Here is a 15,309-nt window from a genome sequence, read left to right on the forward strand (position 1 = left end):
ATACTTCCAAGACTTGATGACTACAAATTACAGCTGATTATTTTGCTATCTATTTATTAGTAGTTTTTATTTTGCCCTTTTAATCTCAGATGATGATTGCAAGTATTCAGGGGTTATTACTTAGGATAAGTCAAGTCTGCTATTGAGTATTGTTAGGATAACCACAGTGAAGGCACTTTTTTGACAGGCTTTATAATTAGGGGAAAATACACTTTGTAGCTGGGCTTTTCATCAAGCTCTAGGTTTCCTGCTCAGCTTCTGCTAAAGAAAATCCTCCTTTGATTGATTTTACATATACTAGATATTACAGCTATGGGATTTAAACCTAGTGATAGTCTTAGTCATTGGCTTTTACACTTACGCTTGACTGTAGTTAAGTGCTGAAGTGATTTACTTTTTTTTTTTAAAGTCTTGTTGTATCCTAACAGTTGTTGTTTTTAAACAGTGGTTAAAGAAATGGATTAAAAAGTGTGATGATGACAGTGAAACCTCCAATTGGATTGCAGCCAACACAAAGGTTGGTGTTTTGCTTTAATAACTCTTAGTAATAAACCTGATGAGGATAAGTGCTTCGGCATTAACAAAAGCAATAAAATTACCTAATTAGGCCTTGTTTCACCTTTCTCTCCATGAAGTTTTTTTTACCCTCTAGAATACTTACCTATTAATAATTTTTCTTTATTTTAATTCGAGTTCATTTTAGAGTATTGAGTACTATACTACAGTATGTATAGTTCTCTACCTTAAGCTTCTTCTGTTGGAAAAACATAGTTTCCTATAGAGAAAAAAGCTGATAATATTTCAGGTCGGGTTTGTGCTTGGTTGTCTTTGAGTATACAAATGTATTATAGGGTTTATGAGTCCATTTCTTTCTTTTTTTTTTTTTTTAGATTGGAAAATATAGTTTATTTAGAAAATAAATTAGAGAGAGTAGATTCACCCCCTCAGGATAGGGGAGGGGGCCAGAACGGTAACATGGTCTGACCATAGCTTATTGAGCACATGGCCTGGCCAGTGCTTAGCAAAGCGGTAGCACAAGTTCATTCCTTTTTTTCTTTTTTTTTAGTTGGAGTTTCATTCCTTTGCTCAGGCTGGAGTGCAATTGCACGCTCACGGCCACCCCAGTATCGACCTGCTAGGCTCAGGCAATTCTTCTACCTTAGCCTTCCAAGTAGCCGGAACTACAGGCACATGCTACCATGCCCGGCTAATTTTTTATTGTAGAGACGAGATCTCGCCAAGTTGCCTGAGCTGGTCTCAAACCCGTGAGCTCAGGCAGTCTACTCGCCTCGTACTCCCAAAATGCTGGGATTACAGGCTGAGCCACCAAGCCCAACCATGAGTCCATTCTTTAGGGGCAAGTTTTGAGCAGAGTAACTGAGCAACTGTTAAGTTTTTATTATGTAACTGAACTTTGCTTAACAAAACACATTCTTCAAATCTACTTCATGTTAAACTTCTAAAATATAATTTATTAAGAGTCTTGAGAACTGGGCCGGGCACGGTGGCTCAAGCCTGTAATCCCAGCACTTTGGGAGGCTTAGGCAAGAGGATTGCCTGAGCCCAGGGGTTCAAGACCAGCCTGGGCAACTTGGTGAGACCTCATCTCTATAATATATCAAAAAATTAGCTGGGCATGGTAATGTGCACCTGTAGTTCCAGTTACTTGGAAGGCTGAGGTGGAAGGATTGCCTGAGCCTAGCAGGTCAACGCTGGGGTGGCCGTGAGCATGCTACTGCACTCCAGCCTGGGCAGCAAAGTGAGACTCCAAAGAAAAGAATCTTGAGAGCTGGGCACATTGGCTCATGCCTATTATCCCAGCACTTTGGGAGGCTGAGGCAAGAGTTTTTTCTGAGCCTAGGAGTTGGGAGACCAGCCTAGGCAACATGGCAAGACCCCATCTCTACAATAAATTTAAAAAATTAGCTGGGCATGGTGACGCATTCCTGTAGTAACTACTCGGAAGGCTGAAGCGAAAGGATCGCCTGAGCCCAGCAGGTGGAGGCTGTGGTAGCTGTGATTATGCCACTGAACTCCAGCCTGGGTGACAGAATAAGACTCTGGCTCAAAAAGAGGAAAAGAGACTTGACTCCTGAGAAATAAAAATTTGGAGACAATATGGATAGCTCTTGGTTTTTTGTTCTTGTTTGAAGTATGTTGTTCATGATACCAGTTTCAAGATTCAATCTCTTTGTGACCATGAACGACTTCCTTGGCCCCAGACAAATGTCTTAACAAGTACAAGTGATCTTGAGCACTCTTTACCTCTATTGCTAATAAGCAAGCATTTGAGTTCCCACTGTGTACCCAGCTAGTCTTTTAATAGAAACTTATATAAATATCTGTTCTTTATCTAATTTCATCTTATATCCTCTTCATATAATAAGTGACTTGGGTAATGAATGATAGGGTGACTCATGGGTTATTCATTTTTAGAATTGTCTTTTACACATGACAGTAGTGCTTTAAAGAAGGCTGAGTTGTTTTACCAAGAGTAGTTACAGCTTTGCGATGTTCCCTCATTCAGTCACAGGAAATGATAAGCGTATGACATGCTTAAATGATGAAGACCAAAAGAGATAAGACGTAAGGAAAGTATTAGCAGTGAAATAGTGTATCCTGCCACATAAAACAAATGCCTGAATCTTTAAGGAGTCTAAGGTGGGACTTAGCATGTTTTTGCTCTCTAAAGCATGTGCTCTCTGAGCATAAAAGTCCTTGGATCCTTTAATATGCTCTGAAGAACCAGTATTTAGAATAAGGCAGTTATATTTTTACTAAGTATTTTGATTAAATGATAACCTTCTTTCTACATCTAGGGAAATTCCCCAAAAAGTCTAAGCCCCCAATGTTTAAAATATAAAGCAGAGGCTTAGATACGTTTGGCTTTGTTTAGATGGTAGATTACCAAGGAAGAATGGCAGTTTGTAAACACAAATTTTCTACTTGGTACTTGTGAGATGAAACTGAAGAATTTCTTTTGAGAGGTTATGGAAGCTTTTATGATTATTATTAGCTCCTTAAACAGATTTACAGATTGTTGATGATATCCTCACATTTTTAGGGCTTAATTAATACTGTATGGTTAATCATAACCAAGAAATATAGAGTGAAACAGGTAATTTATGCCTGAAATTTGCTTGTTTGGAAAAATGTAAAACTTCTTACGTGGATGATTTCAAAAATTTGATTTAAGACATATAATTAAAAACTGCTATATTGAGGATAACAATAATAATAATAGTTTATTTTTAATAGTACTTAAGTGTTCAACACTGTTCTAAGTGTTTTGCATGTGTTAACCACAATAAATATAGTCTCTAAATCTAATCTGGAATTGGCTTCTCCTCATCGGTAGTAAAATTGATATAGTTAATGGACAGTGAAGTCTGTTTCATGAAAAGAATGCCAAATTGTGTGAATAATAATATAGTGGGTGATGCTCCCTCCTTGTGGGGATTACAGGCGTCAAACACAAATACAGCAAATGTAATAAAAAGTACACTTTACTTACAGTTTTAGTTAAAAAAAATAAATTAGATTGATTTTTCTGGATTTTTGGAAGCAGAACACAGACAACTTGCAGGGCAGTAATTTTGGTTTACTGGCAACCAAGAAAATGATGTGAATTTGGAAAAACAATCTAACATGATCTCTGTAGCATAGTTATTAATGAGATACAATGAAAATAATTTAAAGCATGAGTATTTGGCAGAAGAAAGCTTAGAAATTCACTACTCACAAAATGAGTGTAGGAATCTTGGCCAGATTTTCTACTTGCCTGACTTAAGTCAGATTGCTTGAGTTTGGATTCTGACTGTCATTTACTACCTATGTGACCTTAGACTGGCTTCTTTTTTTTCCTTTCCCATAGTTTATTCATCACTATAAGAATTATAAGTAGGAATAGCATCACTATAAGAATTAAAAGTTGATGCATATGGAACACCAAGAACAGTGCATGGGATATAGGAAGTATTTGATAATTATTTCTAGGTGACACTAGAGAGTATATTATATTTACATAAGCAAATCATTCTTGCCTCCCATAAAACTATTATTACTATATATATGATTAAAATTACTTAAAATGTTTTTTCCCTCAACTCACTTAAAAAGAATCCTAGCTGGGTGAGGTGGCACATGCCTATAGTCCCAGCTACAGGAGGCTGAGGCTGGAGGATTGCTTGAGTCTAGGAGTTCAGTGCTATAGCAAGCCATGATTGGGCCTGTGATTAGCCACTGCCTTCCAGCCCCGGCAACATAGCCAGAACCTGTCTCTAAATAAAAAATCCTTAAATTGTTGTACATCTTAAAAGCCAGTAATAATAATAATAACAACTTATTTTTAATAGTACTTAAGTGTTCAACACTGTTCTAAGTGTTTTACATGTGTTAACCACAATAAATATAGTCTCTAAAAATAAATCTAATCTGGAACTGGCTTCTCCTCATTGGTAGTAATACAACCTAGTGTAGCATTGACACCAACTTTATAGTTTCTCTTCATAGGAATGTCCCAAATGCCATGTCACAATTGAGAAGGATGGCGGTTGTAATCACATGGTCTGTCGTAACCAGAACTGTAAAGCAGAGTTTTGCTGGGTGTGTCTTGGCCCTTGGGAACCACATGGATCTGCCTGGTAGGTTGGGGAAATGAAGGGAAGAATATGTTCACATAAGTATGTGATATGTACTGCGTATTATGAATAAAATTTCTGCTTCATAGAGATCACCATCTAACTTGGAAGCTAAATAAGTAAATACAATATATGATCAGAGTTAAAAAACAAATACATGCAAGATATCCACAGAGAGGGATTGGTTAGTTATATTCCAGGAGTAATAATTGAGATGAACTTTAAGGAGGACCAAGAGTTCATTAGCTATAAAAGTAGTAGGAAATACATTTAGGGCAAAAGTTTCCCCATTGAGCAAAGGTAGAGTGATGTGAAGTACATGGCTTTTTCAGAGAAGAGCGCACTGTCAAATATGTCTCTCTAGGCAAAAGTTGAAAATGAAGAGACTTTTGTCAGGCCCAACCTGGCCTGTTATTTTATTTACCCGGCACATCAGTAGACAGAAACCTTTTTCAAACTGTAAAAATTGGGACATTGTCCCCCCAAATCCATGTTTTTAGCTTCTCTTTGAAACAGGAACAGAAGCCGGGCATGGTGGCTCACGCCTGTAATCCCAGCACTTTGGGAGACGGAGGTGAGAGAATTGCCTGAGCCCAGGGGTTCAAGACCCAGCCTGGGCAACTTGGCAAGATCTTGTCTCTACAGTAAATCAAAAAAATCAGCTGGGTGTGGTGGCACCTGTGGTTCTAGCTACTTGGAAGGCTGAGGTGAAAGGATCGTCTGAGCCCAGCAGGTTGAGGCTGTGGTGGCTGTGAACATGCCACTGCACTCCAGCGTGAGTGACAGTGAGATTCTGACTCAAAAAAAAAAAAATCTTAAGAACAGACTTGCATTCCTATTTGGCAACAGTCATTGGACCTGAAGCAGTCCTTTAAAAACCTTTGCTTTCCACTTTAATAGGTTTCCCCAAGACTGAAGTTAATGTCATTTGCATATATCTCATGGCACCATTGCTTTTCATTTAGTAGTACACATACATATAACTACTAATTATATAGCTACTAATACATGCATATTTCTTACTAGTTTGGGGAAATGCAAGTTAGACTGAGGGTACTTAAAGTTTTGAGAAAAGTAGGAGCACATTTCCTGATAAAAGTGAAAATATTTGTGTTATAATATGCAAATAACTCACTTCAGTAATTTGTGTTACCTGCTCTCCCCTTTTGACATTTGAGTTTATGCCCCTAGTAAGCTGTAAGGAATAGGAAAGTAGACTTGGACCTAAGGTAGTTTGGTTATTACCACAAGGCTATTAAGTGGGACTGACATGGTTAGAACTGTAATTTAGAGGAAAACGCTCTGTATTATATGCTTTACATACATTATCTCATAATTATGACTGCTTGTAGAGACTAGATGGGAAGAGATGCAGGTTCAAGACAAGATGGAGAGTTTTTGAACTTAAGACAATGGTGTGACTTCACTATGGTTGTATTAATTAGCCAGATTATTTCTCTGAAATTAATTCTGAGCCAGGTAAGAACTGATTGTTAAGTGAAAGTAAAAAAATAATGCCTTTGTCAGGGCCAAAGAAAGGGTATTTGTGGTTTAGTCAGACAGGTACTCCAGATTTTAAAAATGCAAACTGGCTTATTAGAAACAGTTCCCAGAAACTGAATTCACCCTGTACTTTTTAAACAAATACATGTTTGTGTAATGAAATCTTTAATTGCAACTCAGATTTTAAATGAATTATATTGAACCTGGAAAAGGCACAAAACAAATGATTGCTACATGAGAATGAAGAGTAACCTGGACCAGGGATGTTAGAAATGCTTCCTGTGTCTTGCCTTTACCCATGCTGACATTGCAAGTTGAATCATGCTGTGCTTTCCTATTTATATGTGAAAATGCCTTAAAATCCTCAAAATAACATTTCAAGTAACACTGTCAGTCATGTGAATTAAAAGTGTAGATGAATCCTTAATTATTGCCTTACTGACCTAAAAATTTGTAATAACGTGGGCAGAATAAAGCCCAGAATGAGGTGATACATATAAATATGTAAAAAAAAAAAAAAAAGAAGATCAAGCCGGGCTTGGTGGCTCAGCCTGTAATCCTGCGCCTTTGGGAGGCTGAGGTGAGTGGATTGCCTGAGCCCGCGGGTTTGAGACCTCATCTCTACAATAAAAATCGAAAATTAGCCGGGCATGGTAGCGCGCGCCTGTAGTTCCAGCTACTTGGAAGGCTGAGGTGGAAGGATCGCCAGAACTCAGCAGGTTGAGACTGCGGTGGCCAGGAGCGGCCACTGCACTCCAGTCTGGGTGACAGAGTGAGACTCCAACTCAAAAAAAAAAAATCAAAAGGAGAGTTTTAAAGGATACATTAGATAGGAAGAAGTGTTACCAGTTGATAAGTAGGCCGGACATGGTGTCTCATGCCTGTAATCCCAGCACTTTGGGAAATGAGGCAAGAGGATTGCTTGAGCTAAAGAATTTGAGAAACAGCCTGGGCAACATAGTGAGACCCCATCTCTACAAAAAATCAAAGAATTTGCCCAGTGTGGTGGTGTGCCTATAGTCCTAGCTACTTGGGAAGCTGAAGTGGAAGAGACGCCTGGGCCCAGGAGGTTTAGGCTGTGGTGAGCCAAGATTGTGCCACTGCACTCCAATCTGGGTGACAGGATGAGACCCCATCTCTATAAGAAATCAAAAAATTTGCCTGGTGTCGTGGTGTGCCTATAATCCTAGCTACTTGGGAAGCTGAAGTGGAAGAAACGCTTGAGCCCAGGAGGTTTAGGCTGTGGTGAGCTGAGATTATACCACTGCACTCCAATCTGGGTGACAGGGTGAGACCCCAACTCAAAAAAAAAAGAGGTTAAGGGGCTAGGTTGAGTAATTATTGCCAAAAGAGGATTATAATCCAAGCTAAGAGAAAATTCATAATAAATTTCCTGACCTAGGTGAATTGTTATCTGGGTTACTTTAAAAACTTAAAGATGAGATCAGTGTGCTATTGGTTATTTCTGAGTAATTATGGAAGAGACATACCAAATACTGGAAACATAAAATGTAATCCCAAACTTCCAAAATTTGTGATTGATTCCACAAACTCTATAAAAACCACATAATTTTAACTAAATTTTCTTGTGAAACCCCAGAATCAAATGATATCATAGGATGATGGATTAGGGGATGTTTTCTAGATTTCAGCAAGGTAGTTTAGTGTAGACTGAGAAGTTTGTAGCCTAGGCATTGAATATAGGCAGGGATATTTGGATTGATTGAATGACCATTTCTTAGAGTACAGATAATAGATTTGCATCTTCCTTGTGGAATACTTTAAAGCCTTACTAAAAGGCTTTGTCCTCATCGTTTTTTGTGTTTGTTTGTTTTGTTCTGGTTTTTTTTTTTGGTATTAGGTATAAATTGCATTCCTGGTCAGTTTTATTGATGACTTGCTTGAACTACTAAAAGAATGTTAAACTCATTTTGGAGTTAACATCAAGGAAAGATATTCCATATATATTATCTCTTAAAATCCTGAAAAATTTGACAAGCTGGAACAGCAGCTCTAATTTAACAAGATTTAAATTAAACTCAAAATTCTTTCGTTAGATCTAAAAAGATGAGTTAAAAGATTCTGAAGACATGGTAACAGCATGTGAGTGTTATACTCAGTAGTTAAGAGCATGAGCCTCAGTTGGCAGATGGGCAGAAGTTTAAGTCCCAGCTCAAAAACTCTCTAGTTATGTGACCTTAAGTGTGTTACTTATTCTCTCTAAATCTTCTCATATTTCATCAGGTTTTTGAGGGGATTAAATGTGTTAGTACATTTAAAGTCTTTAGCCAAATGCATGGCATGCAGTGAGCAGGCAATAAATAGCTGTTCCTATACTGTAGGCTTCTATAAAAGAGAGATAGTAATCAGGACAGGGGAAGTGCCATTCTTACTAATCTCCACTCTGTGCTGACGTCTCTAGGCATGTTTTCCCCTTTCCCTCATTTTGTATATCATTTAGTTTTTTAATAAACTGTAATAGTATGTAAAGCACATAGTACAGCATCTGTTACGTGGTAGGCTGTCAGCTATTGGTTCTTTTTGTCTTATAAAGGAGCATATAAGAAGGTGAGTAACCCTGGATAATTGAGATTATTTGACCTAAATAACAGATGGCCTAGGAGATAAGATTATCTCTTTCTTAAAAACTTGAGTTAGAATTTTATACTAGTCAGTAAAAGTTCTAGAATGACAGTGCTTTATAATGATAGATAAGCTGATATGGAATGGTCTCTGCCTCAGGTGGTGGGGAATTTCCTGTTACTGGATAGAGAACTGATCTATTAAGGAGAGGATTTAAACACTTGGGTGTGGACTAGATTCAGTGGCAATTTCAGTTCCTTTCAGCTTGCTAAATCTATCATCATAACAGTAGAGCTCTGTGTATTTTAACGTTTCAGTTTATTTATTATAAAAGAAAATATTGGTTTTAGGTCATCTCTAAATCCAGGTTAAAATCCTGTTATTTGTTCCCTTTTCATTGATTCATTTATTTACGGAATTCTCTTTAAGGTACAACTGTAACCGCTATAATGAGGATGATGCAAAGGCAGCAAGAGACGCACAGGAGGTAAGTATATTTATTACAGGGTAACACGTGAATAGGAATGTACATTGTATATTCATCAGGGAATAATGCATCAGGGAATAATTGAACAGAAGTTTTCAATTCTGAAAGATTTGTGAAGGACATTCTGGTAAATACTGGATATCTATTTACATTTAGAGGAGGAATTTTATCTAAAATACTTATCAGTAGCATTATTATTTACTTATACATTTATTTTCTTTTAATTGATGTAGTCATGTTGCACATTACAGGTTTTGTTAGGAGCTTGGTTTGAAGATTTCCCCCACCCCAAGCAAGGACAGTATAAAACAGCGTTTGTTAAATGACCTTGCTGCTTCTTATAGGCAACGTCTTACTTATTTTTAAATTTTGTTTTAAACTCATTTTTCAACAACAAGTCTAATGATTATAGATGAGCTGATTTGAAAAGGACTCTCAGGAGTTGAGAAATAGGAAAATGACCCATTGTTATAGAAGAAATCCAACCACTGGGTGTTATTAGATTCTACGACACTTTCAGTTCCTTTCAATGTGGTAATCCCATCATAATTTTAGAGTCCAGGGCTTTAGCACTTCTTACACATTCATCCATTCCATATTGAAATTCTCCAGTGGTCCCAGAAGTATTCTTTTCAAATGACTTTCCTAGCCAGGATTCAATCTGTAACATGATTTGCATCTATTTTTTTTTTTTTACTGTGTCACTTCTTTAACATTTTCCAAATATTTGTTTCTAATAAAAATACCACAAATAGGGAAGAATGTGTATGTGTGTGTTTATCAATCTGTCATATTGTTAGAAGTGAAAGTTTTGTGTGTCACCTTTTTTTTTTCTTTTTTTGAGTTGGAGTCTCACTCTATAACCCAGGCTGGAGTACAGTGGCACGCTCACAGCCACCATAACCTCAACCTGCTGGGCTTAGGTCATCTTTCCACCTCAACCTTCCAAATAGCTGGAACCCAGGGTGCACGTCACCATGCCTGGGAAATTTATTTATTGTAGAGACGAAGTCTTGTCAAGTTACCTGGCATTATCTCAGATCCCTGGACTCAAGCAATCCTCTCTCCTCTGCCTCCCAAAGCGATGGGATTACAGACATGAGCTTCATGTTCCTTACTTTTAAAAGACTGGAAAATTATATTTTGTGATTGTAAATAATGTTTCACAGACATTCACAATTTGGGGATCTTTTTAAAGGGAAAAAAGGCTGGGTACAGTGGCTCACACCTGTAATTCCAACACTTTGGGATGCGTAGGTGAGAGGATTGCCTGAGCTCAGGGGTTCGAGATCACCTTGGGCAACTTGGTGAGACCTTCTCTCTACAGTAAATCAAAAGACAAGCCCACCCTGGTGGTGTGTGCCTGTGGTTCCAGCTACTTGGAAGACTGAGGTGGAAGGGTCACCTGAGCCCAAAAGTTCGAGGCTGTGGTGACCATAAGCATGCCACTACACACTCCAGCCTGGGTGACAGTGAGACCCCAACTTAAAAACAACAACAAAAAGTTCAGTTAAACTCAAATAAATGTTAATGTGGCAGATAATATCATTTGCTGAAATTAAATTGCTATTGATAAACTGCTTGATGGTTGGGGTTTTTTTAATTTAGTATTACTGTCCTACAAAGTGTCGTGTGATAACTTGTTCTCCTGCCAATTTTCTGTATTCTATGTACCTCCAGTATACATTCCTGCAGTGTATCATCATAATTTGATTTGGCCAGATTTTATTATTGATGTATACATTCCTGTCACTTATCTTTGTCATTAACTTGGTACAGTTATTGACATCAAGTAATTTTACTTGGTGTTAATTTTAGCTATTTCACAAATGTAAGACCTGAAGTTAAATTTTGATTCTCACTTAAAAGGAGCTTATTTAGATGATCTAGCATGTTTTTATTTTATCTTATTTTATTTTGTTTAAGTTGGAGTCTTACTCTGTCTTCCAGGCTGGAGTGCAGTGGGATGCTCATGACCTCCGCAGCCTTGGTCTGCTGGGCTCAGGCATTCCTTCCACCTCAGCCTTCTAAGTAGCTGGACCTGTAGGTGTGTGCCACCACAACTGGCTAACTTTTTGATTTATTGTAGAGACAGGGTCGCACCAGGTTGCCTGGACTGGTCTCAAACCCCCGAATTCAGGCAGTCCTCTTGCCTTGGCCTCCCAAAGTGCTGGGATTACAGGTTTGAGCCACCACGCCTGATTGGCTGAGTGTTCTTTGTTTTTTGTTTTATTCCCATCAGATTTTACAGCTCATTTAAAATTTAATTATTAAAAAATTCTGTGGTTGGCTGCAACCAGGTCATTTGGTGCCCCTATTCTACTCTCATCTGGTGGTCCTTACATAAATTAAGATACATCACCCCCCTTTTTTTGTGTCGAGTTCTCTCTCTGTTGCCCAGGCTGAAGTACAGTAGCATTATCACCACAGTCACAGCAGCCTCGACCTCCTGGGCTTAGGCCATTCTTCCACCTCAGCCTCCTGAGTAGCTGGGTCTACAGACACGGACCCCCATGCTGAGCTAATTTTTTAATGTTTTGTAGAGATGAGGGTTTGCTGTGTTGAATTCATGGACTCAAGCAATCTACCTGCTTTAACCTCTCAAAGTGCTGGGATTACAGATGTGACCTATCGCATCTAGCCCCATATACTTTTTATATAAAAGTTGTTCAGTGATAGTCATGCTTTTTCTAATCTCATATTAGGACTTAATTCTACTGATACATTTTTAAATTTAGCTGATTTTGTCATTACATCTCCTATTGTTGTCGTTACTGTTGTTTTATCTTAACTTTTTCTCCTTTATGGCTTTCTGCTTCTGTTTTAGGCAGTCATAATCAAATAAAATCCTACTGGAGAAGAGACCATCCATTTTTAAAAATTTTTCTCTAATTTTGAAAATAATTCTCTTTAGTCTGCAGAGGAGTGTTCTTTTTCTCCTGTGCTGCATTTTATTATTCCTAATTACCATGGCAGACTTCCAGTTTTTACTAATCCTTAATGAAGAGTAGTGTAGCTAGATCTAGCCAGATATCGTATTTACCAGCAGAGAAAGTATATCTTGGTTTATCCTTGACCTCACCTGGTCTTCATTTGGGTGCTGGTAGAAGTCTTTCCCCACTCCCACATCTGTTTTGGTGGGGGAGGTCAAGGTCTCAATCTGTCGCCCAGAGTGGTATGATCATGGCTCACTGCAACCTCAAACTCCTGGGCTCAGGCGATCTTCCCTCCTTAGCCTCCTGAATAACAGACTACAGGTACATGCCACCATGCCTGACTAATTATTTTTTTTATGGAGACGAGGTCTTGCCCTGTTGCATAGGCTAGTCTTGAACTCCTGGGCTCAAGCAGTCCTCCTACTTCTGTCTCTCAAAGTGCTGGGATTGTAGGCATGAGCCACCACACCTGACCAGAATCCCTTTCTACAATCTGTAGGGAGGTTGGGTTATGTACATAGCTTCTGAGCCAGAGTCTAATGTTTAGATTCTAGATGCTAGAATATATTGTTTTTCTATCTCACATCTTCTGAACCTGTAGGAATACTGGGAAAGATTTCCTATCACTTCTTTTGTTTATTTAGTGGGGGCCACGCCTCCCAAATAGAACACACCATTGCCTGCCTAGATGGCTTTCTCTTCTTTCCTCTCTGTCATGCCTTGGCCTAGTGTTTGCTGGGAGTTGTAGTCTGTAAAAATACTAGAAGATTGATACATAGTCGAGAGAGATCTTAGATGGTACTTTGAGTGCCTTGGAAAAGATTTGCCTGTGTTGTAGAAAGTTGTTGATTTATTATTTTGCACCACACTGCTAACAGGGTTGGACATTTTAATCTTCTAGACTAGAGTCAGCACATTTTTGTGAATGGTCAGATAATAAATATTTTCAGTTTTATTGCAATTATGCACCTGTCTGCCTCTGCCCTTATAATGCTAAAGCAGCCGTAGACTTACATGAACGAATGTAACGGTGTTCCACATAAACTTTATTTACAAAGACAGGTGGCATCTGGATTTGGCATGCAGGCTGGAGTTGGTCTACCCTTGTTCTAAGCAGTCAGGTTTGGGGATTTTTTGTTTTTTGTTGTTTTTCCATGCTGTTTTCAGGTGACTGGTTACATTTCTCACTCCAAATTCTGGCATCTGATTAGAAAGTTTGTCAGTTTGCAATGGTTGTGTGGATTTTCTTCTTTCATGTTGAATTTTAGTGAGAAGCTATTTCAGAATTGTTAGATAAATCAAGTTATCTAGCATTCTATATTTCAATATGGTGTGTTAGGTCTTCCATTCCATTTTGAGAATTTGATAGGCTTGAAGTTATTAGTGCTTTTTGGGAAGATAAAATGCTAAGCAGATTATTTTCCACATATTTTCAGGTTGGCAGAATTTTCCAGTTCATGTGAATTGGTTTGATACTTACCTGACACTTGAAATAACATGGTTTGTGTTTTTTTATTTTATTTTGTTGTTTTTTCGTTTTTGTAGAGACAGTTTCTACCTATGCTGCCCAGGCTGGTTGCAAACTCTTAGCCTCAAGTGATCCTCCCTCCTCAGCTTCCCAGAGTGCTGGGATTAGAGGTGTGAGCCATCATACCTGGCTTGTGTTGTTTTTTTTGAGGTGTTTCAATGTTGTATGATGCAGGACCATGTGATTGACTAGTTATGTGGTTATAAATTAGTATTTCCAAGCAAGAGACCAACCATAGGACCACTTTAAAGCAGAAGGAGAGAAAGAAAAGGTGAGGGTAATAGAACAGAAATAATGTATGTGTTATAAGAACCCCTTTAATAGTGGCTGCATTTACCAAGCATTTATCGTTTTTTGCATATCAGGTACTGGAGATATCAAGATTGCTTTTTTAAAAGTCTATCCCCTCTAGAGATTAATAATATACTGAGAGAGATCTGACATGATTAATTTTTGCCATTGTAGTACTAATATAAACCAAATCTTAAACAAGATATATTATTTCTTTGGCAATACTTATTTCTGAAAGACAAGACTCTTTTATATTACAACTGCAGTGGTTGAACAATGCAGGGATTGGATTTTCCATGCTCAGTGGAAAATCCCCATATAACTTTTGGCTTCCCCAAAACTTACCTACTGATAGTCTACTATTGACCGGAAGCCTTACCAAAGCATAAATTGTAGATTAACACACATTTTATGTGTTCTGTGTATTATAAGCTTTGACAATTAAGTTTGTGAACCTGTCCTAGAAGAAGTGCTATACACCTCATTGCTGAATATCACTATGGTCACCTTCAAAGTACTCCCCTTGGGAAGCTATGTACCAACACCAGTGCCTTTTGCACCTGTCAAAACAATTTTGGAACTCTTTTTCTGGAATGGCTATTAGCGCTGTTGTCACAAGAATGTCAGAGTTTGAATTAGAGCAATGAACAAACATTAAATTTTTTGTTAAACTTGGCAAGAGTGAAAATGAAATCAGGGACATGTAAGTCCAAGTTTATGGGGATAATGTTATGAAGAAAACAGTGTGTAAATGGATTAAACTTTTTTTGAGGGGAAAACTGATGAAGAGAGGTCAGGATGGCCAGGAACGAGAGAACTGAGGAAAACATTGCAAAAATTTTTCCAATTGTGCCTCAGAATTGCCAGCTGACTGAGAAACATAGCAGACCAAATAAGCATTAATAGAGAAACAGTTAGGGACAGTCTTAACTGAAAATCTTGACATGAGAAAAGTGTGTGTAAAAATGATCTTGAAGGAGCTCTTGCATCATGACAACACAGCACTGTTTGTGAGGGAGTTTTTAAAGTAATCAAATTACTGTATTGGAATATCCTCCCTGCTCACCTGATCTGGCTCCCAGTGACTTTTTTTCTTTACCCAAAGGTAAAGGAAATACTGAAAGGAAGACAATTTGATGACATTCAGGACATCAAGGATAATATAGTGACAGCTCTGACAGCCATTCCAGAAAAAAATAGTTCCAGAATTGCTTTGACAGGGGGATTAGGTCCTTAAGTCAGGGCATAGCTTCTCAAGGGGAGTACTCTGAAGGTGATTGTAGTGATATTCAGGAGTGAGGTATGTAGCACTTTTTCTAGGATGGAGTTTGTGAACTTAAT

At 38.1% G+C, this 15,309-nt stretch overlaps 1 protein-coding gene across 1 annotated transcript in view; it reads left to right on the top strand.

Moving 5' to 3' along the window:
• Positions 1-15,309, top strand: part of ARIH1 (ariadne RBR E3 ubiquitin protein ligase 1) — a 114,274-nt gene that overhangs the window by 86,279 nt on the left and 12,686 nt on the right. Inside the window, exons 10-12 of the mRNA XM_021706058.1 lie at positions 446-517; positions 4,513-4,643; positions 9,156-9,213. Of these exons, the coding sequence (XP_021561733.1) occupies positions 446-517; positions 4,513-4,643; positions 9,156-9,213 (261 nt within the window). The remainder of the gene's footprint in view (positions 1-445; positions 518-4,512; positions 4,644-9,155; positions 9,214-15,309) is intronic.

This window comes from Carlito syrichta, unplaced genomic scaffold, assembly GCF_000164805.1.
Source record: "Carlito syrichta isolate Samal-C Ts95f unplaced genomic scaffold, Tarsius_syrichta-2.0.1 Scaffold115619, whole genome shotgun sequence".
Lineage (NCBI taxonomy): Eukaryota > Metazoa > Chordata > Mammalia > Primates > Tarsiidae > Carlito > Carlito syrichta.